General features: G+C 41.0%; 1 protein-coding gene across 14 annotated transcripts in view; it reads right to left on the bottom strand.

Moving 5' to 3' along the window:
* ELMO1 (engulfment and cell motility 1) overlaps nucleotides 1-26,517 on the bottom strand; it is a 594,311-nt gene that overhangs the window by 149,065 nt on the left and 418,729 nt on the right. For all 14 annotated transcript variants that reach the window (XR_008660142.2, XM_055293399.2, XM_055293401.2 and 11 more), the window contains one exon: nucleotides 11,513-11,649. Coding sequence is in view for 13 of the 14 variants with exons in the window: in XM_055293399.2 (XP_055149374.1) it covers nucleotides 11,513-11,649 (137 nt within the window). In the remaining variant the exon portion in view is untranslated. The remainder of the gene's footprint in view (nucleotides 1-11,512; nucleotides 11,650-26,517) is intronic.

The raw sequence follows: 26,517 nt of genomic DNA, 5'->3' as shown, positions 1-26,517 counted from the left end.
GTAGGTGCAGGGTGAAGATACGGAGACAAAGCAGAAAAAGTATTTTAGGTGAATTAAAGATAAATCTGAACATCTTGCTAAGGCCATAAAATTTAATGAGTCAGGCAATGAACAGCCACAGAAGTTTTAAAAGCAAGAACGATATGGTCAGATCTGTGTTGGAAGAGATTTGGAAAATGGAAGGTTTCCAAGCTGGGAGATAAGTTGGTTTAACAGTTGCTGTCTTAGTCAGCTATTGTCACATTAATGCTGTGTAACAAACAACTCCAACAGGTAAGAAGTTATTCTCACATTCACAGTTCTACAGGTCAGCTGAGGTGGCTCTTTCAAGCTCTGTGGGCTGACTGGAAAAATTGTGCTCCATATATCTCATTTTGGGACCTACACTGAAGGAGCAGTGGCTACCAAGGTATGTAGTTCTCATGATGATGGTAGAAGTGCAAAAGCCCAGCTCAATCACTTGAGCAACAGTCAAGCTTCTGCTCGTTTCACATCCATGCACATCTCACTGGCCCAAGCAAGTTGACTTGGCCAAGACAAAAGTCAGAGTGAAGGAAATACACTTCACCCATCATGAGGTCATAGCAAGGATTTGGAAGTATGCTACTACCACGAGGCAGTGCAGAACTGTGACCAGCCATTCAATCTATCACAATGGGGTGAGAGAATAGGAATACAGAAACTGAGGCAATGATGAAAAGGCAAAGGACCATGTGGTGATTGTACTGACTTTGGCCACTAATCAGTTTCACAAAGAGGGACTAGCCCATAAATTTCTAAGCAGAAACTTACTAGACTGCCAGCTCTACGACAGCAGGAACCATCCTGTCTTGCTCACCTCTGTACTCCCAGTGTCTACCACAAGCACTGTGTTGTAGACACAAATAAATATCTGTTGAAAGAATGAAGAGCATCTGAAGAGTAAGTTGGATAGTGACCCTATTAACCAAGATGTGGAATGCTGGTGTGGCTGTGCTGTATGTACGATGGTGATGATATAGTAACTTTGAGTACCTTCTAGATCCCAGCATGGTGCTAGATACTTAGAATACTGAAAGAGTAAGGCTCTGCTCTTAGGAAGCCTGACAGACAATTGCAGTTCACTGACATAAGTTCTAGGGTATGGGTATTCCTAGGGACAAAGCAAGAGGGACAACTCAGGGGCATCTGAGTGAGTTGTTGCCAAAAATGATAGCTGCAGGCTTGAGCACTTTCCTGAGGAAGGTGGTGGTCCGACTGATATCTGAGCTGATTACCTGCCTAAATGACTTCCTCCTACACAGTTGGCCTGAGCATCTATTATTTTTAACGTTACCAGAATAGGAAGAAAACACATAGAAACCAGAAAATAAAGGGAAGAAGGAGGCGGGCAGAAGAAGAAATTCGGTTTGGAATTATCATCTCTCAAATTCAAGTTCTAATGTTCATTTTTCTCCCTGTAATAATTGCCAAAAAGGGGCTGGAATGTTGGGAGTGGTAGCTCACACCTTTAATCCCAGGTACTCGGGAGGCTGGGGTGGGAGGATTGTGTGAGGCCAGGAGTTTCAGATGAGCATGGGCAACATAATGAGACAATGTCTCAAATACAAGAAAGAAAAGAAAAGAAGAGAAAAGAAAAAAGAAGGAGGGAACCACTGCCAAATGTAGCCTTACTTTGATACCCTCTTCTGGCCTCTCAACCTCTGTCCTTGCTTCGGACTTGTCTGACTTAATGACTTGGCTCTATGACTGGTGACAGAGCAGGAGGGTCAGTGTGTGATTGAACAAGGAAGATCAGTGTTTAGCTCCTACTTGGAAAAATGAAGGCAGATGATCTTGACCCATAAGTCACTGTTGCTCAGATAAAAGAGCACAATTCTGAAAAATTTGCACAGACATATAAGCAATGTAAATTAGAGGTTGAATATGCATATGAAGTTGAATATGCATGTTTTATGATTTAGTCATTAAATATATATTTTAACTACCAAGCACCTAGATCTGGTATTCTGCAGAAAACATTTGGAAATCTCACTTAGGATCTCCTAACTTCTTCTAGCTCTTGTTTTGGAGTCTTTGCAAATAGCTTCCGATCCCACTCTCTCATTCTGACTGCTTGGTTTATCTTGTCTAGGGCTCCTTGTTGCCCTCAATCCTCCATTCGTCACAACATCTAGTACCCTCAGATGGCAATAGGGGGCACCTATATGACAGCACCTATGTGCTCTTCTGTTCTGCCTTAGGAGACTCATCTCTTTTTAGAAATGTGTTCTCAACCTCCTGTGTAACATCATTTACTTTGCAATTACAAGATAAATATTTTCTTTTAAATCAATGAGGACTTGTACTTCATAAGAGATTCCCACCTAATGGTACCCTTCTTAGCTATCCAACTCTGGTTCCTATCTGCCCTTTAATTTAAAATGCCTAAATCTCATCATGCCTTACTTAAAATGGAGGTAATTTCCTTTTAATTGGACATATACTAATAAAATGGTTTCGGTGCCATTATCAAACCTTTCATATAATCCACAATGGAATCTGGAATTCAGGTCATAGAAACCAGTTAACAACTCCTACACAGCCCCAATGTATAGTTAATAAAATGAAAGAAGTTTCAGAAGTCACTGAACAGAGTTATGGAAAGCAGTTAACTTAAAGTCATCGTTATTCTCATGCTCAGGGATGGTCAGAAGTTGAACCAAGAGACTGATATATCTCACTACTGTCCAGCAGAAGAACCAATCAATTATTTTCTCCTCCTAACTGGCAAATCTCAAGTTAGCACATGCTACACATGCAAAGAAACATACACTGGCTCTAGAAAGACTTCAGAAATGAGAAGCACCTCATGCAAAATCTTGAACACAAAGGAATACCCAAGAAGTGTATTTACTACTGTCAGGCTTATTCAAAATGGTAAGATTCACTCTTGGTCTTGGTCAAGACCATTTTTATAAATGCTCCTGTTATAGAAAATGTCCAGAAAGCAAAACATATTAAAAATGTCTTCAGCTAAAGATAGCAGTCAACCTTTAAACAGGTTTTACATAGTTTAACCATTTTTATGAAAATTACATGGGCCGGGCGCGGTGGCTCATGCCTATAATCCCAGCACTTTGGGAGGCTGAGGCGGGTGGATCATGAGGTCAGGATATCAAGACCGTTCTGGTCAACAAGGTGAAACGTCGTCTCTACTAAAAATACAAAAATTAGCTGGGCGTGGTGGTGCGTGCCTGTAATCCCAGCTACTCAGGAGACTGAGGCAGGAGAATCACTTGAACCAGGGAGTTGGAGGTTGTGGTGAGCCGAGATCACACCACCGCACTCCAGCCTGGTGACAGAGCAAGGCTGTCTCGAAAAAAAGAAAATTACATGAACAGGGTCAACAAAATCCAACTGTCCCTGGATGACTCAGGTTCCTCGCATGCTCCTTCCTTATAAAGAGATGCTGCCAGGGCTGTAAATTCAGGGGGTGGAGGGTTGGGAGATGCAGAGTACAGTGCACAACCCCAGGACAGTCCCTGAAAATTGGTCACCCTCTGAGGTCTTCTCTATGTTCTTCATAAAAGCTGCCATGGACCCCATGCAGCTGAGACCACCACGACAGCACACTTAGAAGTTAAGTCACTACTGGCTGGGCATGGTGGCTCACACCTGTAATCCCAGCACTTCAGGAGGCCAAGGCAGGTGAATCACCTGAGGTCAGGAGTTCAAGACCAGCCTGGCCAACATGGTGAAACCCCATCTGTACTAAAATTACAAAAATTAACCAGGCCTCATGGTGGGTGCCTGTAATTTCAGCTACTTGGGAGGCTGAGGCAGGAGAATCATTTGAATTCAGGATGCAGAGGTTGCAGTGAGCCGAGACTATGCCATGGCACTCCAGGCTGGGCGACAAGAGCGAGACTCTCTCTCAAAAAAAAAAAAAAAAAAAAAAAAAGAGTCACTACTAAGTTAATCACTAAACTTGAGGGAGCAGCTTGTCCACCTTTCCTGAAGATGTTTGCTGTCAGTGTTGCCATGAGTATCCTTTTCCTTTTCAGAGGCATTTGGAATCCTGTGTCACCCAGTCTTCTCCCAGCTCTCCATTACTGTGGACTGGTGTTGGCTCCAGGCCAGCGCTGAGCCTGCCAGTTTATCTGCCTGATGCCATCAGGGTGCACAGCCATCCTAGCTGTTGGTAATTACCTATTTCCATCTCACAGATGAGGAATCTGAAGCCGATAGAACCACGTCCCTTGCACAAGGTTACCTAGCTGGAAGGGAGGCCCTTGGCATTTTTATGTACTGTCCCCAGCCCCCTGCCTCACCTGCAGTACATTTGTTTGTGGGTGGGCTGGGGAGGAGTGACCACAGTGGTCAAAATCCCCTCTGTGGCCAAACTAAAGTTCAATGCACTCCCATACAGAAGTATAAAACAATCTGTATTTATGGATATCTGAACAAACTATCTGGGGAAATCAAGGCAGCTCAATTACACTGCATGATCAAGTGCAAATTACTGACACTTTAGGTTTTGCCTGTTGAGATTAGCACCTCCTATTTGTATAGGACAATTTGCAAAGCAAACCTAATGAGAGCTTAATCCCCACAGTGACTCTGGGAAGTATTATTTGTTACTATTGCCACTACCAGTTTACAGGTGAGAAGGGATTTGGTGGTTAGAGGACAAGCTCAAGGTCATACTGCTGTGAGGGGCCAACTGGGACTGCCACCAGATCCTCCTGCTAATTCAGCCTTGGTTCTTGCCTTTGCACCATACATTCTTGATGAGGGAGTGGGGACATCATCCTTAGGGAGGGCACAACAATGGTTCTTGGAGGAGTAAATCTTACTCTTTTTACATAGAAGGCACAGGTATACATACATACACAAAGAGATATACAATATATCTGTAATTACAATTTCAGGGGGAGGGTGATTGGGGAAAAATACCTATAAAAACTCTCTAGCGGGGTGATAATGCAAAAGAGAAGGACAGATATTGCTCTATACCACAGTGCTTCCCTGACTTGGCCAGGTTCATGTTACCTGTTATTAATACATATCTGTTTATGTATGACATTGGGGTCTATTTGAGCATACACTTATTGAAAAATATAAGTTACCAAAGTCACTTTCCCGGTCTTTCTGCTGTCTCTGGATAGTACAATTGACACTGATGAGGATTGGAGAGGACATATCTTGATTGCTGCCCAACAGAAAGTGGCAAACTCCATGGAAATAGGTAACACTATCTTATGCAAATAGCTTCAACGCAGACACACATATGAAACTCTTTGCTACCTATTCAACAGGGAATATCAAACAAATAATAATTAAATCTATTCATATAATGCATTTGCTTCTAGAGGAGGTTCTACTGCCTGTGTGGCAAGCCTAAGACCTTTGTGAAACATCAGAAGCCTTTTGAAAAAAAATGCTTGTTAATGGCCTAGACAGTTGAAAAATGGAAAACCTCATTGAACGACATTAGGGCTCTTTAAAAGACTTCTCCTCTACTCAAATATGCATGTTTCAATTAAAACATACACCTACTTTATTAGCCACACCAGGCCCAGTTCAGATCAGTAACAGCAGTACTAGATGGAATTCTAATGAAGATAAACAACGCTGAGTCCTCCCAGCTTCCCCTGGGCATGGATGCACAAAGCTTCCTTTCACAGCTTGCTCCAAGATATTTTACAGTCACCTGCCTCATGCAAATGAGGAGACTCATGTTTATTCATGATGAGACTTACAGACCACCTTTCATTCCCTAGGCCAGCTCAGCTAACCAACAGAGCGCCGTCTGCACCACTATGAAGTTGAACTGCCCTAGTAAGGAGACTCCTGAATATATAATTGTCCCCTGAAAAGCATGCACAGAAAGTCAGTAAGCTGCAAACAGTTTGAGAAGTAAACACATTTCCCTTTTTTATTCACATGTTAGCTGCCTTTAAGGTTTTAAACACAATCCCTTTTCTATCCCACACTATAATCCACTAGATGTGACTAGCTGGTGGTTATTTCCTATGAATAATCTTCATAGGGGATTTCTCAGGATGTTTCCTTCTGTCCTGCTCTCCCGTTCTTCCTAATTGAGATTTTCTCCCATTGACTCAGATGAAGCTCACAGCCTGGCCAGGGGCAGCTGCAGCTTTGTTTAATGGGCCTGGGTTCTCCCTATGCACAGTCTCTGCTATTTTAAGGGATGGTTTTTCATTTGCAAGCCTGAGATTCTAAGCTCTATTGTGTGCGCTTAGTTTATTATGCTGCTAGATAAAGTTTCAAGATAGTGCTTTTACTCTATAGTGACTTCATTTTTCAAATTAGTTTCTTCCATTTTGGTAATCTGAAAGTGTGGCACAATCATCTGATCTTGGCTTATAATGTCGATTTTGATAGCGTCTAAAGTAACGCCAATGCTAGGAACAAATATTTTGATGGTTTCTAAAAGGGTCAATCATCAGCGAAGAGATCTGGGCAACTAATAGTTGTTGGGGAGGACTTAATTCTCACCAACCATTAAATACATGAAAATCATGGGACCTGCTGATTTTTAGGTTGCTACCGTGTGTTTCACACGGGAAACTAAGGTACCTAATAAAGTTGTTTGGAGGAAGACACTTCCAAAATCCATGAAAATTTCAGCTTAAAGCCTATTTTTGTCAAAGTTACATGGGTTACTAATTCAGTTCAGAATTTACTGTGAAATTCATAGCTTCACTTTTTTTTTTAACATAGCCAAAAAATGTCCGTTTGTGAAAAGGGCAATTTACTCATTTTTCATAGACAGGCTTTATCTTTTCAGTACAAAAGAACACTCCACAACTACATATGCCATTTTTACTTCCTCAGAGCATTTTTACACTAATTACTTCAATTTATTATCACTCTACCGAAAGACAGGGTGATGTATCCTTTTAAAAACTATTATTATATTTAGATTCTCAGACGTAGAGCTCTGGAATAGCAGATCCAGGATGAAAACCTGGGTCACACAGGTAAACAAGCATCCTACTCCATCAATGCATGAAATTTACAGTAGCTTGTGACAAGTATCACATGTGTTAATCATGGCGAGTCTATTAACATAAATCACCTTTAATGATCAAATCTATCTTAATGAAAATACTCATTCATAGCTTTCCCCCTCCGATGATTTAATTAATCTGTGGTGCGGTTGGCCAGTGGGATAACAGGGTTTTCAAAAGCCCCCAGGTGATTCTAATGTACAGCTAAAGCTGAGAAACACTGCTACACACAGACATATACTTTAAAGTGTGTACTCTCATTAGATTTTTTTTTTTTTTTTTTTACAGTGGAGTAGTTAGCTACACACGCTTTAAATGAGATTCCCATACCTAAAATATCCAAGTTACTTGTGTCCCCTTTCTTATCCCACTCAAAAATGAGGATTTCAATGAAATGATTATGGGGCTACTTGTGTGCTGAGGTATCCAGCTGCAGTTTAGCTCTTTTCTAATGCCCATAAAAATGAATAATACATGCTCTAAAATATTGGTAATAAAAGACAAAAACATAGAACACAAACTCAATGGCCTGAATCAATGGATTATTCTGCAGAGTGCTATATTGAGAAACTGAAAGTACTTTTCAAAGCATAAATATTTTAATCACTCTCCAATTCTACTTCTCTTATATAAATAAAAAACATTCCATCTGCTGCTTCCCAAGCCCGGAAGAGCAGACGACAGCTGCTTTTCCAAACACCCTCTTCCAGCAGTGGCATTAACTACCAAGCACTAGATATCTATAAACTGGTGTCCCAAGCAAGGCGGGCTGTAGAAGCTATTCCTGCCTCTGATAGAATCCAGCATAGTTTGTTGGGCAAATCAAAATTTAAATTGAGGGGCACTCCTTCTCCAGTGAGGAGCTAAAGAAGACAGATAGCTAAGCCCTGCTCACAGAGCCCTGGGTCTCAGGGTTGACAAATAAATCCACCTTCCATGCTCTGTTTACAGTGGCAAGAACCTGAGATAGTGTCCAAGAAAGTTGAAGAGAAATTATGTTTCATGTTGGGCTTTTTAAAGATATTTCTGAATTTGAATTTGGACAGTCAGAGAATAAGAAAAAAACATTAAATCTACCAGTAACTCACAACCCACATTTGTTCTTAAATTCAATCTCCTCTGCTACCAAGTTAATAACAAGAAGAAAAGTGAACTGATTTAACTTTCAGCTCTTCTCTCTTCTCCAATTTATTATCAGGTAAAGCAGAACAGTGGCTGATAGATGGGCAGCAGAAAAAAATCAGAAAGGCAGTCTTCAAAATGAACCAGAAGCTGTCACAAAGAGGCTTCCTTTTTAAAAAGGCTAGTGGAGGCAGAACAGGGCCATAAAAGAAAAGGGACATAATTATATCTGTATCTGAGCTGCCACTAGCAGAACTCTGTGACAGGTATTATGTCTACCAGCAAAAAGAAAAGCAAACAAAAGGCTCGTCTGTCTGTGTTTCATTAATTTAAACTGATCTACACATCTAAAAACCTAATATAGCTGCAAATCAAATACACACTGGAAATAGGCAGAATAACAGCTTCCCATTGGCGCCTGAGTTCCAATCCTCAGAACCTGAGAATACGTTACCTTCTGCAGCACAGGGGAATTGGGGTTGCAGATAGAATTAAGGTTATTAGCAGCCAACTTTAAGATGGGAAGATGATGCCGGATTATCCAGGTCTCCCAATGTAATCACAAGGTCTTTAAAGGTGGAAGGCCAAGGCAGAAGAGGGATCAGGGTGATGGGATGGCATCTGAGAAGGACTCAAGCTGCTTTTGCTGGCTTTGAAGATGGACAAGGACATAAGCCAAGGAATGCAGGTGACCACCAGAAAGTGAAAAAGGCAAGGAAACAAATTCTCTCCTAGAGCCTCTGGAAAGAAACACAGCTCTGCGGCCACCTTGATTTTGTCCCAGTGAAATCCATTGCTGGCTTCTGAACTATGAACTGTAAAATACATTTGCATTGTCTAAGCTACTAAATTTGTGGTAATTTGTTCTATCAGCAACAGAAAAGTGATATACACATGACAAAAATGTAAATATCTGATATATTTTTCTGGTTACATAAGTAAGGCATGCATAGTACTGAAAAAAAGAAAAAAAAAGCAAACACGATGAAAGTATTTAATGTAGAAAATTAAAATTCCTTGTACTTCCCATCCTGGATTTTCCTCTGTTATCTGCTCTTGCCTGATGGCTATTTGGATGTGAGGCAGGACCCTCTGGCCCTCAGGCCTGGAGCTGCCTGTCCTGAGCCATAAACTGTCATCCTTACTTGGCAGTAGAGGTGTGACCCCCAGCATTAGTTTATGATCTGTAAACAATGCAAAAAGATGGCATTAGAGCTACAGTAAGAAACTGCACCCAAAATCTGGCTCTTAGGTCTTGCTGAAGAGATTTCACAGCCATATAGGCTAATTATGATAAAAGTTTCACAGTGACACTCTAGGGGGCTTGCTGTCACCTGGCAGGGCCCTGAACAGGCAGGATGTCTGCCACCAATCTGAGCACATGGCCATGAAAAGCCACAGGGACCCTAGAGCTATGGTCACCTCCCTCCACCAGCTGTGCCCACCTCCTCCAGCCTGGGGCCTCTGGCTTCCTTTCTAACAAGGAACTCTTGGTGCTTCATGTTACAAACAGTAACTTCTATAGGATTTAAGTGTCTGAATGCTCATCTCCAGAGTCAGTCCTCTGCAGAACTTTCATAATATTTTCTACACAGCTTATCTGTGCCTAGATCAACAACAATAATATCTGAAACATTATTATTTGCAGATATTATTCTGCAAAAATGCAGAATTTATAATTCAGGAAAAGCAGGATAAATGAGATCTCTCAAAAAGCAGACATCTGATACCCAAATCCATGGTGAGGTCTCCTTCTCCTGGAGGAACAGGTGTCCCCAGCTCGCAAAGCTGAGGACTGGATGGCTTTCACACAGCAGCACATGAAAGAGCTGAAATGATCCAGGGCAAAGTGGCCTTAGTCCCTTAGCCAATTTCAAAGACTACTGATTTAACTCTCTTTTTTGGTTTGATTGAACAAAGGCCTCCCTGCTCCTCCTTCCCTCTTTCCCAGGGATGATTTGCACCTGAAATGCAAAGTCTGTCATAATCAAGTGAAGTACACTTAGGAGGCTGCAGTTATAATCATAAGGAAATTAATGGGCTTCTTTTCTCCACTTTCCTTCTTGAATCATGCCTGTCCTCCGACTTAGCTGCTCAGACACACGACAGCTCTGGATTGCAGCTTCTGGACCAGTGCTCTCCACAGAAGGGCATTACTGGGGTCTATTTCAATGAATTCAATCGATGACCAAGATGCAAAGGACAGATCATTGGGATGACAAAGATGATATGGCAGGTGAGACCACTGTGTTGAGGAAGAATGTCAGGTTAGGACCTGATTGAAGCTTAGGTCCTTTTCCTGATTTTCTTTCTTTTCAATTGGTGTTGGTTCAAGATGCCACAAACAGGAAATATAGTGAGAAACAAGGATGAGATGTATATCCATAGAGAAGGTGACAGGGAGGCAATGACCAACAAGTATATTAAGTGCAGGCGAAATTCAGATATTATGTTATGCACCAAGCATGCCCATGAAAGCCCCACAGTATGACTGAGGGCCAGACCCTTCGATTCTTACAGTCACAGCCCTTAGTGCTGGGTGAGTGGTCATGGGTGATGGGCCCGACCACAGTCAGAGCGGTATATAGCAGCAAATTAAAAGTACTAAAGGCTGCAATAGTTATTATTGCTAATCAGGCCTTTATCTAAGGACAAAGATTTTGCTTCTCTATGAAAGCATGGACAGTGAGTGCTTCTGCTCTCTTTAAGTTGGCCAATGCCCTTCCCTCTGCTCATTATTCACACACAAATGGAAATGTGAAAGTCACACTCTTGTGAGACATTATGTTATAGAAAACCAAAGGACATCTCAGTTCAAAGGATCAAATGCTTACTGTAAACCAAGAAACGCTGCATATAACCTTAATGACTCAGTTCTTGGAAAGGGATCTTTCATTTTAATAAAAACTCTTTCTGACGTAGCACGGGGCAGATGATCACAACACATGCATAATCCACAAAGAAACCACTGGACTAGGTGGAGCAGTATTCCTGACCTCATTTGCTCTGTACCAGTCTCCTGGACAGGTGGAGGGAAGGCCCCTTCCCCGGCAGATCTTGCAATACTGACAAGGCATCCCAAACTAATGCTATGAAAGGAAACATTCACCTTGATACTGTGTCTCAAGAAAAACTCTCTGCTGGTGGCTCCGACTTAGACAAAGGAACAAAGCTGCTCCAAGCTTACCCCCAGAGGGATGAGGTCATCCCCAGCACACAGATTCATGTCTACACAGGGATGTTTGTCTTTCTCCATTCTTGAAGCAACTATCATTGCAATCTTCCTCATTTCCCCACCTTACCAATTGCCTTCTGCACACAGCTGAGGGACTACCCAGCAGGCCCCTTTAGCATCACGGGAATCCTCTGCCTCTATCCGAGATCCACATTACCTTGTTGAAATCTTCAGAAGTTGCCCTCATTTCCTTCCATGTCTTGTTCAGGAGCTGGATACAGATGCAGAAAAACTCCTCAAAGGATCTGTCGTGGGTGAAGAACATCGGGTGGAAGTCGTTGCAGGTCTCACTAGCTGGAGGAAAGAGATGGAAAATAAGGGAAGAAGTTTTAAAACAGTGAAACACAAGAACATAACCACAGGTATGTGCCCCAAAGGGAGACAAGTGGAGGTATCTTTGGTTCAGGCAATAATGGTGAAAAAGTATTTTTGAAAAAGCAACCAAAGGATGGCCCCCATACAACTTGGAAGTTTAAGGCCAGATAGTCAGATCTAGCCTTAGGCACATATTTTGACTGCTAAAAGTCAGTCCCTAACCCATGCCAGGATATGACCCTCTTGGCTTTGTTCCAAAACTGCTGTGTTGATTATGAGCCCTATATCTGCCTTTTTGACCTTATATAGATTATTCAAACTGCCCTCAGGCACAGCTCCTCCGTCACCCTCCATTTCCTCTTTCTTATCAGAATAACTGGCAGAAGATGGGTTTTCCTGAATACACGATTAATTGCAACTTTGAAAATAGCATCCATGATTATTTCTCCAGGGGGCTCTTTTCTCTCTTATGGCAGTAAGCAGGGGACATTTGAGATCATTAACCATCTGATGCCATTAACCATTTGTATTACACTTCCAGGCACAGATGGCTGGAAGTCAAAGCAACCTGAATGGCTTGGAAGGTGGCAACTGGTCCAGTCCTGGGCAAAACCATAAAATCAGCCAAAACTACCTTCAAGCCCCCATTGTAGAGCTTCCTTGGGTCACACCTAGTGCTCGGAACTTTAGGTCTGGTCCCTACTCTCCTCCTCCTCCTCCTCAGACCAGCACCCCAGCCCCTCCCATCATCCCATCTGTCAAGCTTACATTTTTATAGCCCTTTGGTACATTATACCTCATTTGATCTTTATAGTTCCTCTTACCACTCATATCTTATGGATGAGGATATTGTGGAGCCCAAGGAACTAAGGTTTGTGACCCCCAGAACCAATACCCTAAGGTTTTTAAAAAATAAACATATGTGCTGTTTCACAGAGTGAAAGTCTTTCTATTTTATTTGGAATCTCTTTTTTTAAAAAAAACATTACTTTAAGTTCTGGAATACAAGTACAGAACGTGCAGGTTTGTTACATAGGTATATATGTAACATGGTGGTTTGCATGAGAACTGGATGACTTTCAGGCTTTTAAACAGCAGCACATCAACCCATCATCTACGTTTTAAGCCCCGCATGCATTAGCTATTTGTCCTAATGCTCTCTATCCCCCAGTCCTCCGACTCCCCAACTGGCCCCGGTGTGTGTTGTTCCCCTCCCTGTGTCCCTGTGTTCTCATTGTTTAACTCCCACTTATGAGTGAGAATATAAGGTGTTTCATTTGCTGTTGGAATCTATTTTAAGGTCAGTTCATCCTCAAGGCTCAGAATGGTAGGGTTTCAGGCCCTGGGAATCCAGGACAGGATGGAGGGAGGGGTGGGAGCAGGCTCACAGCAGAGAGCTTCTGTTCTCAGGGAAAGCCCTGGTGCCTGCCATGTGGATGAGCAGCGAATCTACTTAGAATCCTATAGAGCAGGCCCCCAGTGAACAAACCCTGATCAAGCCTCATGGAAACACACTCAAGTGTACATGGCTACCAAGCTATTACACACCAACCTCTTCTCTCTTCAACCTTCATGAATACAGTGAATTTCAGACTTCTCAACAGTTTAAAACAACAGCAAAGTGGTGTTTATTTGCACAGCTCACCATTTCTAAAGGGCACAACTCGATTTGAAGATATGGTAATGCTGTTTTCTTCCGGATAAAGTAAGGGCATGGGCCAGGAGCAATGTACAGTCCTGTAGGAAGAGTCCGGGGGTGGGGGGGGCGGGGGGACAGAAGATTTGGGTTCAAGTGCAGCCCAGGCCAATCAAGAGCAAGTCATTTTACCTTTCTGAGCTTCAATTTTCTTAACTACAAATATAGAGGGCTGGGCACAGTGGCTCACACCTGTAATCCCAGCGCTTTGGGAGGCTGAGGTGGGTGGATCATCTGAGGTCAGGAGTTTGAGAGACCAGCCTGGCCAACATGCTGAAATCCTGTCTCTACTAAAAACACAAAAATTAGCTGGGCATAGTGGCATGCCCCTCTAGTCCCAGCTACTCTGGAGGCTGAGACAGGAGAATCGCTTGAATCCAGGAGGTGGAGGTCGCAGTGAACCGAGATCACACCACTGCACTCCAGCCTGGGCGACAAGAGCGAAACTCTGTCTCCCAGAAAAAAAAAAAGGAAATGAAGTCACCTCTGCCTTCTCCCTAGGCTTCAAAGCAGATCAAATAAGCCAACTGAGGGCAAAGTGCTTTGGACAGGATACAAGTTAACACCGATATGGAGGGAAGTGGTGGTGATGACAATAAATATTGCACCTGCCTACTATTTCCAGGAACATGAGTTTTTCTGTGATTTTTCCCCACTAATTCCTAGTCCAGCCTGTTCATATTTCAGCAGTTAGAAGCAAGAACATATAAGTGATCCCACCCTAGCCTGTGTTACTAGCAGAGAGATGGCAAATGTGAAGTTTTGACTTGTGATACAAAGGTATTTATGAAACTCAGAAGATCAACACTGGCAGACTGTGCAGTTTGCTGCCCTGGGCAACGAGCGGTTGGTCTCACTTTTATAAGCACCAAAGCCAATGAAATTTACAAATCTTCAGCTGTACCTTAAAACACTATTGCCATCTAAGAATTTGTTATTAATCACATTATCACAGTATCATTTTTGGATCTAGTGTGATTATTTACTTTATGCCCTAAAGTTTTTATGTGATGAGTGGAGTTAAGATAGCCAGAAAAAACTGAGACTTGCAAGCCCCGCTCTTGCTTGGGTAAAGAGGGAGGGAAGTGACATCATTAATAATTAACTAGATAATTCACTGGGTACATATGACATGCCAACAGCTCTACAAGCACTATTCTTGTAACAACCCTGGAAGGTAGGCCTTATGGACATCCTCATTTTATATATGAGAAAGGTAAAACTTGGATAAATAACACCTTCCATCATGAGCTTTTTTTAGTTGGCCCCAAATGAGCATCTGAAATCCACAGTCAGCTGACCCAGCAACGGGCTTCCTCCCTTAGTTGACATCAAGAGCTCATTGCATTTCTTTGTGGTTGGTGCTTTGAAAATTAATTCCTCCACCCACTCTTTTAGGTCTCCCATACTCCTCCTTCAACATAAACCCAGATCATGACCTGCAGTCCAATGTGGATCACAGCAATGTGTAGCCAGTGCCTGCTGACTAAGAACACTTGGCCATGAGATAGCAGTACCAAGGCCAGCACCGCCAGCAGCCATGCACCCGGCACTGGATGACGGACTTCATAGTCACTTATTATGTCAGGCACAAAAGGAAGATATTACCAACTTCTTTTTAAGATTATAAATAGGAGATTGAGAAAGGCTCAGTGACTTCTCCAAGGTCACATGGTTTGCAAGCGGTGGTGCTAGATTTCAAGGTCGAGTTGGCTCCAAAGCCCATCATTATTCTGCTTCACTCGCTTTCCTCATTCTGTTTCTCAATTAACCCTGCCTCCAATGCACCTCTGCCAACATAAATCTGAAACAATTGTTTTTCTATCCACAGAAAATATTTATGAAGTAAAATCTTACAAGAGGCGCAGCTTCACCTATTAATGCTGATGTATATTTACTGTGTAAGATTCCTCTGCTTTCCTCCTACTACTTGTGGCTTATGTGGAGTTAGGTTGGAATCACCAGGGTTACGCTCCCCTTCTGCACCTTACTCCTCCTTTCCTGGGTCTGGGCAAAGCTGCACTCTCGACAACCTTGTTGAACAGCCAAGAAATCGTCGACCTGGTTCCTAGCTTCTGCTGAACCAACCCTTTTTTCTTCCTCAAGATATTTTATCTTTCTCAGCTTCTCTAACACATCAAGGTTTCCCCAGGTACTCAGGCACTAGGGAAAGTTCACACTGGATGAATGTATTTGATTTATTTCAAAAAGCTCACCAGTTGGGTTTCACGTTAATAGAACCTGAGTTTTGTTCATGACAACGTGCCCAGCTAAAAAAGTACAATTTGCAGCCTCCCTTGTGATTAAGAGTCGTCATATGACCCAATCCCAAAAACACAGATAAGTGAACGCTGCTGGGCACTGTTCCCAGGAAAGACCTTTAAAAGGGGAAAGACTTGGTTGCCTTGTGGCCTTTTGTCTCTGCCTCCCCACTTCAACTTCTTCATGTCTGGAACACAGGAGTGATGACTGGAGCTCCTGCAGCCATTTTGTCAGCATAAAAATGAGGGCTATACCCTAGACAGTTAGTAGGAGCTCCTGATGACACCATGGAGTCACCACAGCAAACTGGAATTGGAATTCTTTTGAACGTAATTCTTAGTACACAATTTGTTGGTAGGTAATTTGTTTAAGCCATGTGAAATTAATATTATTAAAAAAAAAACCCAAGTAAGCACATTGACAATAGCATAAGAAAACATGTGCTCAAGATCACTGGAGGTCACAGAAAACACAGGAATGAGGAGGCAGGATAGTACAGTGGTGAGAGTGAGAAAGACTTGCATTCAAATAATTAAATGTGATGCCCCCTAGCGTGCCATAAAACTTTAGACAAATAAACCCCCCTGAACCTGTTTCCTCATCTGTGAAATATATAACCATATAAAGTCTGTAAGCATGAAGTTAGATTATGTACATAAAGTGTGCAGTAAAGTGCCTAGCACATGGCATAGGATTAGTAAACGGTGGCTATTAGTTACTATTTTTTTTTTTTTTTGAGACAGAGTTTTGCTCCTGTTGCCCAGGCTGGAGAGCAATGGCGTGATCTCAGCTCACCACAACCTCTGCCTCCTGGGTTCAAGCGATTCTCCTGCCTCAGCCTCCTGAGTAGCTGGTATTATAGGTGTGTGCCACCACACCTGGCTAATTGTGTATTTTTAGTAGAGATGGGGTTTCTCCATGTTGGTCAGGTTGGTCTTGAACTCCTGACCTCAGGTGATCCGCCCGCCTCGGCCTCCCAAAGTACTGGGATTACAGGCATGAACCACTGTGCCTGGCCTAGTTACTATTTTTAATCAAGCACATGGCATAGGTTTAGTAAATGGTGGCTATTAGTGACTATTTTCTTTTTTTTTTTTGAGATGAAGTCTTGCTCTGTCACCCAGGCTGGGGTGGAAAGGTGCAATTGTGGCTCACTGCAACCTCTTCCTCCTGGGTTCAAGCGATTCTCCTGCCTCAGCCTCCTGAGTAGCTGGGACTACAGGTGCATGACACCACGCCCGGCTAATTTTTGTGTTTTTAGTAGAGATGGGGTTTTGCCATGTTAACCAGGCTGTTCTCAAACTCCTGACCTCAGGTGATCTGCCCGCCTCTACCTCGCAAAGTGCAGGGATTACAGGCAAGAGCCATCATGCACAGCTAGTTACTATTTGTAATCAAGTACATGGCATAGGCTTAGTAAATGGTGGCTATTAGTTACTATTTTTAATCATCATTCTCAACACATTATATAGCTTCTTAAAGACTCCAACAATTCTTGGAAAAAACGACTTTAAAGTTCATATGGAACCAAAAAAGAGCCCGCATCACCAAGTCAATCCTAAGCCAAAAGAACAAAGCTGGAGGCATCACGCTACCTGACTTCAAACTATACTACAAGGCTACAGAAACCAAAACAGCATGGTACTGGTACCACAACAGAGACATAGATCAATGGAACAGAACAGAGCCCTCAGAAATGATGCCGCATACCTACAACTATCTGATCTTTGACAAACCTGACAAAAACAAGAAATGGGGAAAGGATTCCCTATTTAATAAATGGTGCTGGGAAAACTGGCTAGCCATATGTAGAAAGCTGAAACTGGATCCCTTCCTTACACCTTATACAAAAATTAATTCAAGATGGATTAAAGATTTAAATGTTAGACCTAAAACCATTAAAATCCTACAGGAAAACCTAGGCAATACCATTCAGGACATAGGCATGGGCAAGGACTTCATGTCTAAAACACCAAAAGCAATGGCAACAAAAGCCAAAATTGACAAATGGGATCTAATTAAACTAAAGAGCTTCTGCACAGCAAAAGAAACTACAATCAGAGTGAACAGGCAACCTACAGAATGGGAGAAAATTTTTGCAACCTACTCATCTGACAAAGGGCTAATATTCAGAATCTACAATGAACTCAAACAAATTTACAAGAAAAAAACAAACAACCCCATCAAAAAGTGGGCAAAGGACATGAACAGACACTTCTCAAAAGAAGACATTTATGCAGCCAAAAAACACATGAAGAAATGCTCCTCATCACTGGCCATCAGAGAAATGCAAATCAAAACCACAGTGAGATACCATCTCACACCAGTTAGAATGGCCATCATTAAAAAATCAGGAAACAGGTGCTGGAGAGGATGTGGAGAAATAGGAACACTTTTACACTGTTGGTGGGACTGTAAACTAGTTCAATCATTGTGGAAGTCAGTGTGGCGATTCCTCAGGGATCTAGAACTAGAAATACCATTTGAGCCAGCCATCCCATTACTGGGTATATACCCAAAGGACTATAAATCATGCTGCTATAAAGACACATGTACACGTATGTTTATTGCGACACTATTCACAATAGCAAAGATTGGAACCAACCCAAATGTCCAACAACGATGGACTGGATTAAGAAAATGTGGCACATATACACCATGGAATACTATGCAGCCATAAAAAAGGATGAGTTCATGTCCTTTGTAGGGACATGGATGAAACTGGAAAACATCATTCTCAGTAAACTATCTCAAGGACAAAAAACCAAACACCGCATGTTCTCACTCATAGGTGGGAATTGAACAATGAGAACTCATGGACACAGGAAGGAGAACATCACACTCTGGGGACTGTTGTGGGGTGGGGGGAGGGGGGAGGGACAGCATTAGGAGATATACCTAATGCTAAATGACGAGTTAATGGGTGCAGGAAATCAACATGGCACATGGATACATATGTAACAAACCTGCACATTGTGCACATGTACCCTAAAACCTGAAGTATAATTAAAAAAAAAAAAAACTATGAGAAAAAAAAAAAAGTGGCAACAACAACAACAAAAAAGACTCCAACAATTCTAGGAGATGAGGAAGGAAAGAGGACTCTGGTGAATGGCCTTTAGGGTCCCATAGATAAGGGGGCAGGTAGAGTCAACCAATCATTCTTGATGATTATGTCAAAAACCTACTGAAGTATTCAGACTCCAAAGCTGAAATTTCATGAGGAGGTAACTATGTGTGGGGTAATCTTCTAAGAGCTTTTCCTGTCTGAACTCTCTGAATGTGTAATAACAATAAAGGTACTATTATCATCAACCTTGTTTCACAGATGAGAAAACTGAGGAACTGTGAAGATGAGTAACTAGCAGCGACAGCGCCAGAAATCAAACCCAGGATTCTATCTCCAGCACTGGTGTTTCTGACCTCCACATGAAGGGGTTGGCCTGCCATCATTCTAAGATTCTTGAAGACTCCTCCTTTGCAGGGAGATACAGGCAAATAACAAAGTAAGAACAACTTGGTCCTTGACAGGTAACAAAAGAAACGGTGAAAAGGCTTTTGTGTATTTGGATACAAACTTCACGAGTTTGCTGTGAGGATCAAATGGGAACAGTGACTAAGACAGCAAGCTCAATGCAAGTGTGGGACAACAGGATGGCCATGTTCACCATTTATCAAGTGGAGCCTCTCCCAGGCTACACATTTATACACGAGAGCCTGTCACCTTGCAGAGATAGCCTAAGTCTAAGAATAGAGTTCTTAGGTTTAAATAAATAAAACCAGAATGGATGAGGTTTATTATTGTTTTTAAAGGAAAACAATACTTATTGAGAAAAAAGAATTGAATTAGCAGACAATATTTTATAAATGAAATTTAGAGAGACACTTTCAATGAGACAAAAATAGTAAGACGTTTAAAAACGAAATTGTTTTAATCACACTATTTTTAACACAATGAGATTTTACTTTATTTTAAAAACCCAACACAATGGTTTTTTAAGTCTGGAATATTAAGATATTTTCAGGACTGAGGGTACAATTTGCTGATATCTCATTCATTTATAAGCAAGCCAGCTTTGAAAGCAGCTATAACCCGAACATACATATTTTTAAAAATAAAAATAAAGTGCTGTACACTTATGTACCACTTTGCCTGTCAAAGTAGATATGTTCCTATTTTTCACTGGGTAATGTGTAGTGAGGCAGGTATTGTCACTGGCTCTCAGAGAACAAGGATTACTGCGCTATAGCAAACTAGCAATGAAAAATGAGTGTAGGGAATGGTTCTAGAGCTGACTATAATCTTGCAAAGGTCATTGCAGCTCCCTGGGCTCCAGATTTCCTACCTGTAAATGAGTTGGGCTAATTGATTTGTAAGACTCCTGCCAAGTCCAAAATTCCAGCAGTCTCCATACACATATATATCAGATAACATATCTTCAACTCCCCAAAGCCCATCCAAAATTGTAGAATTTACAGAGTCTGCCTGCTCTGAACTTTAGTTCCCAAACTACTATTTCCTTTATTGACAGGATGACTACACATTTAATTTAGAGTGTGAAGACATTAGAGTGGTATTTGATAGGTTTAGCAAATGTTTGATGAGCAAGGATTTATTCTTTCTTTCGTAAGAAAATTGTCAATTGTTTTTACACTTTCTCAACTTGTTAATCCTACCTAATGCAGACCATTTCATAAGGAAATTACTTGACTAATGATAGAATGATAAGATGACAGGAAAATGCATACCATTTTTGCTCTCACAGGAATTTTCTAAAGACAAATACACATTCTGAGATGCTGAAAAGCTCTGTTCCATCCTTTCTATGACCTTGGTGATGCTAAGAGAGACTCTGAACCCATTCACAAATAACAGAGATTTGGGAAGCACTGGGCAAATATGAATATTTTTTACCATGACTTTATGAGCTATTGCAACAGCCTTTGGAAATGGTGCACTTTGAAAAAGACACACGCGCTGGCCTAACACGATGGACGTTTTGTTGTAAAATTATGAATTACAGGAAAAAGGGAATATATCATACACACACAAAGGCATTTAACACAGAAAACCTGCTAGAGCAGTCATTAAAATCTGCCTGGTGATCCACAGCACAGAAACTCACATTTGAACTATCTGTGGTTCTAGGGTCAGTCTGGATAATATATTTATGAATTCTCTGATGCAGATGTATATTTATTCCTTTGTATAAAAATAATCTTCCTGTACTTAGAAAACTTTGAGTTTTCTATTTTTAAACCTCGTATTCCTTAACGGTTTGATTTTGGAAGGTGGTACCGCGTGGGGAGATGCTAAAAGTTCAGAACCTTTTGTAGGTGGGAGAGGTGAAAAGAGGGAAGTGGGGTCAAGAACTTGAAGTTCCTTCACTGCCTATGAGTTCAGCCTAGATAGAAGCTACCACCCCTGCTATTTCAGGACAGGGGATCAGAGGCTTTAAACCTTCGCAGCTCTTCTCAGCTCCTGAAGTCTGGTTTAATAGAACTCTGGATAGTCTTTTGTATCCTAAAAATAGTATAAAATTTATACTGAAAAATAGCATGAAATTTATTCAATGCTTCATTGTTCACCTTCCCTTGGGCCTTTTTTGAGGACATGGAGAGAGGAAAAAAAATACCGGCTAGTGTTAAGGCTGAAAATCAGCCTCACAGCACCAAAAGACAGCCAATTCAGCAAAAGTAATCAGAGGCCACATCCCAAGCACACAGTTAATAAAAGAGCAGAGCTTCTGCAGTCAGGTTGGCCTGCATGCAAATGTTGATGTCACTACTTAATAGCAATGTGACCTTGATCACCTTAAAATTCCTCCAGGCCTCTATATCCCCATTAAAAAAAAAAAAAAGAAAAAAGAAAAACCAATGGTTTCTATCTTATCAGGTTGCTGTTAAGATTAAATGTAGAGTGAAAAATTAGCCGGGCGTGGTGGCGGGCGCCTGTAGTCCCAGCTGCTCGGGAGGCTGAGGCAGGAGAATGGTGTGAACCCGGGAAGCAGAGCTTGCAATGAGCTGAGATCACGCCACTGCACTCCAGCCTGGGTGACAGAGCAAGACTCTGTCTCAAAAAAAAAAAAAGAAAAAAAAAGATTAAATGCAGAGTGATTCATATATTAACCAAGATAAAGAACTCGATACATGTCAGTCATTACTAGTTTTAATAACAAAGTAATTATTATCGTACCTAGCTAAAATGCCAAATTTGGAAAACTTTTGGGACCAAATATAAAGACTTGTAAAATGACAGCAATGAAGACAGTGTGGTATTTGTGTATGGATGGAAAAACAGAACAATAGAACCGAATAGGGAGTCCAGAGCCCCATATATACAGTCACCGGATTTACAACAAAAATGACACTGCAGTGGAAAGGAATTTCCATTGGTTGAACTGGGCCAGTTGTATATGCAACTGGAAGAAATGAATTATGACTCCCTACCTCATACCATCTGCAAAGAAAATCAATTCTGCATGGATTATAGATCTCAATGCAAAAGGAAAAACAAAAAGTTGTTTTCATATAACATAAGAATATATTCATGACTTTAAGGTGGGCAAAAGTTTCTTAAACAAAACAGAAATATCATTAATCACAAGAAAACTGTTTGATTCTATTATATTAAACTCAAGAACTTGTTTGTCAAAATATACAATAAAAATGGCAACTTTGGAATAGAGAAAAAACTTCAACATTATCTAATAAAGAACTGGTATCTATGATATATAACCACTTCTATAAGTCACTAAGAAAAAAACAGACAACCCAGTAGAAGAATGGGCAAAATGTAAATAGGCACTTCACAAAATAGGACATCCAAGTGGCCAATGAACACATGAAAAGGGGCTAAGCTTTTTAAGTCACAGAAAAAAAATGCAGCTTTAAACAACAATGAGCTACTTTCAAATATCCACCAGAAGGGCTAAAATAAAAGACAGAAAACATGAAGTGTTGATAAGAATGTGGAACAAATGGAATCATCATCCACTGTTGATGGGAGTGTAAAATTGTTCAACCACTTTGTAAAACAGTTTAGCAGTATTTACTAAAGCTAAAATATTCTTACTTTATAATACAGCAATTCTAGCCAAAGATATAAACCCAACAGAAATGCATACATATGCATTCCAAGAGAAATGTATATGAATGTTCACAGCAGCACTATTTGTTACAGCCAAAAACTTGAAACAATCTAAATGTCCATCCAGCAGATTGGATAAATAAATTATGGTTTATTCATACAGCAGCATACTTACTACAAAGAAATTATTTTTAAAAATGCTACACACAATATGAGTGTATTCAAATAACTTTCACAATAACATGAATGAACTGAAACAAATATAATGTGGAGCAAAAAGAGCCCCACATAAAAGAGACCATAGCATATGATCCTATTTATTTAAAGCTCAAAACAGGCAAAATTCACTGATGATAATGCAAACAGGGTATTGGTTCTTGTGGATGGGAGAAGAAACAGAGTGGGAAGATGGCCCAAGAGGGCCTCTGAGGGTTGTTTAATACCTTTTCTTAATCTAGATAGTAGTTACATGGGCAGTTGGTGGTTCAGAAATTCATTGAGTTGTGTGTGTTCTTTGGATTTGAACACCTCTATGTAAGTTATGCTTTTTATGAAAAGTTAACTTAAAAAGGTAGAATATGAGCTTTCCAGAAGCAGATATCCTGTCTATCCAGTAGACAGGATAAAACTATAACATTTCATACTTATGATTTCAGTGGGCTTTTCAGAATGAGTGTGTATATCCTGCCCATCACCTCTAGAAATAGGGATTGACATTTTATGTAACTAGGTTTACTGGCTGGGTAAAAAAGTACATAACTGGTTTATGCAGGCATCCTGGACCAATCACCTAACTGCTATCAGCTTCTAAAGTTGGGCAGGGGGTACCTCTCCATACCTGGACTTTAGTTTAATTTCATCTGTTGGATGGATAAATGAGTATATGCATGCATTTTCTTTTTTTTTTGAGATGGAATCTTGCTCTGTCACCCAGGCTGGAGTACAGTGGCACTATCTCGGCTCACTGCAACCTCCACATCCTGGGTTCAAGTGCTGGGATTACAGGTGCATGCCACCAAGCCTGGCTAATTTTTGTCTTTTTTTTAGTACAGACAGGGTTTCACCATGTTGGCCAGGCTGGTCTTGAACTCCTGACCTCAAGTGATCTTCCCACCTCAGCCTCTCAAAGTTCTGGGATTACAGGCATGAGTCACTGGCCTATGCACGCATTTTCTTTCATGAACGGAGATCCCAGTCTTATTGAAGGGTACTGCAGATGTCAATGCAAAAACTATAATAGACTTGACTAGTTGTGTGTGAACTCTAAGAAGTGTTGCAGGTTTCTTTCAAATCATTTCCCTCTCTTTTTCCTTCCCTCCCTTCATCCATTTATGGGTGCTTCCTTTCTCCCTCCCTCCCTCCTTTTTTCCCTTCCTTCTGTCCATCCATTCATGTGCACATTAGTCCATCTGTCTGTCCATCCATCCTTCTAACTAGCAAGATGGTTACGAGCACGGCCCTGGAGCCAATCTGTCTGAGTTTGGATCCTGGCTCTGCCACTTATTATCTGTGTGACCTTGAGCTCATGAGCAAGGAGAGATGGGTAAAAGGCAAAGCTGAAGAAACTGGCAGGCATCAGTTCACACAACGCTTTGTAGACCGCATTAGGGAGGTAAACTTTAATGGGAAGCATTAAAGGGGTTTAAATAGGAGTGTGATAAAGTGACAACTTTTCATCTCTTTTCTTACTCTTATTGTGGTCTCTGTTTAATGAAATTAAAATTCAGAAGATTTGAGGATTCTTGTTATTCTGGCATCCAGTGAACTGATATTTCAGCGTATTATGGATGGGTGATGAACCAGGTAAATACCTTAGCACAAAGTGGTTAGGAGTGTCATTCTGGAGTTAGGACTGCAGCTAGAATTCTCCCTCTGCCACTTAACTGTGTGATCCCAACCAAGTCTGTTCATGTCCCTGAGCCTCTTTTACTATGATGACAATAACAAAAACTCCTGTCTTGTAGAATCGACTGAAAATATAGTGGAAAGATTCCCATAAAATGCTTAGTCCAGCACCTCACATTTGGTAAGCATTTCATAAATATTAGTCATAAAATGTTACATAGAATACAAATATGATTTGTTTTTTTCAAAAAAGTCCTTGATTTAAGGTTTAACTTGTGGTGAAATCTTATTTACTTAGCTTCACATTAGAAAGGTACCCTGATCTCCTAGAAAGTTACAGAGCAGCACTCTCAAGGTCATCTTGTGAGATGTTGAACTGAAAGGCAAAATATGCAGAAATTCCAGCAAATTAAGATTTCTGGTAAGTGCATGCTAAGTAACCCCTGGGAATTTGCTTATAATTGAAAAATGGTCTTGCTGATAGGCTCTGTTTGCTTTTTTCCTTTGTTCTCCAGTTGAAAACAAGACGTGCACAGAAACAGAGTACCTGGATCATTTACCCTTCATCTGTTGGCAAAATAATCATTTACTGGAGCTGCTTTTCGGTCTAAGAAATGCTCTTTCTTGGCCCAAAGAGAAAAAAATAACAGTAAAAAACAACAACAATGAAAAAGTTTTTTGGAGAGGAGTATCAAGTTTGTGATGTGAATTAGCAACACAAAACTGAGTATGAAACACACTTATCTTGCTAAATATATTTTACTTACCTTCTGGGAGTGGTGTTGATGGGGCATAGGGAGATGTGGCTAATTCTATGCATCAACCTGACTGGGCCAAGGGGTGCCCAGATTAAACATTATTTCTGAGTGTGTTTGTAAGGGTATTTCCAGTTGAGATTAACATCTGAGTAAGTGGACTCAATGAAGTAGATAGCTCTCCCCAAGGTGTGTGGGTAACGCCCATCACTTGAGGGTCTGAATAGAACAAAAAGGTGGAGGAAAGAGGAACTTAGCCCTTTTTCTTGCCTCACTGCTTGGGCTGGGACATCTCATCTCATTTTCCCCTGCCTGTGGACTGGGAGTTACATGATCAGTTCGCCTGGTTCTCAAGCCCTTGGACTTGGACTGAATTACACCACCAGCTCTTCTGGGTCTCCAGCTTTCAGATGGCAGTTTGTAGAACTTCTCAGCCCTCATAATTATATGAGGTTATTCCTCATGATAAATTTCATATATATACACTTACATATATATCATATATATTCTACATATACATTAGACTTATAAGGAATTCTCTGTCTCTCCAAATATATATATATTATATATACGATCTACCTATCTATTTTTTCTATTGGTTCTGTTTCTCTGGAGAACTCTAATACAAGAAGGAAGAGCGGAAGATGAAGAGGAAAATTCCAGTTGTGTGGTAAACAGTTCAAGGCAGGGCAAAGGAAAATATATTCAAGAAATGATTTCTGCATACCTTTGTTAAAACTTCCTTTATGAGGAAAATTATTCAGAGAAGTGGCACATTAAGAGACTGTCATATGGCAAATTTACTGTGGATATAAGTAACTGCCTGTCCAGCCATGTGAGATGGGCACCCGAGGATTATATTGGGATACAGGCAGATTAATGAGCAGCTGGGATGTCCCTCACTGAAGACCCAGTAAGAATTGTGTCTGTCTTGCAGAGCCATGGTGTGACTTTAGATTACACCTTAACCTGGGGCTCAGAGCATTAGCCAGGTCTAGGGAGCTGGCAAAATGGGCTAAAAATAAGCAATTCTGTATTGGATAAATGTGAATTTAAAGATAAATGCCAAGGATTGCTCATTGCACAGGTTCTTTCTTATCTTTGGTGCTCTGTAACTGACTCCCCTTCAAAAGTCATTACCTTGTAGTGATCACCTGTAGCTGTTAAAAAAAAAATGCAAATACTTTAGCAAGGCATTC

This window comes from Symphalangus syndactylus, chromosome 9 (assembly GCF_028878055.3).
Source record: "Symphalangus syndactylus isolate Jambi chromosome 9, NHGRI_mSymSyn1-v2.1_pri, whole genome shotgun sequence".
NCBI lineage: Eukaryota > Metazoa > Chordata > Mammalia > Primates > Hylobatidae > Symphalangus > Symphalangus syndactylus.
Note: the sequence above shows the minus strand (reverse complement) of the source record. Positions and strands in the feature narration are given on the sequence as shown.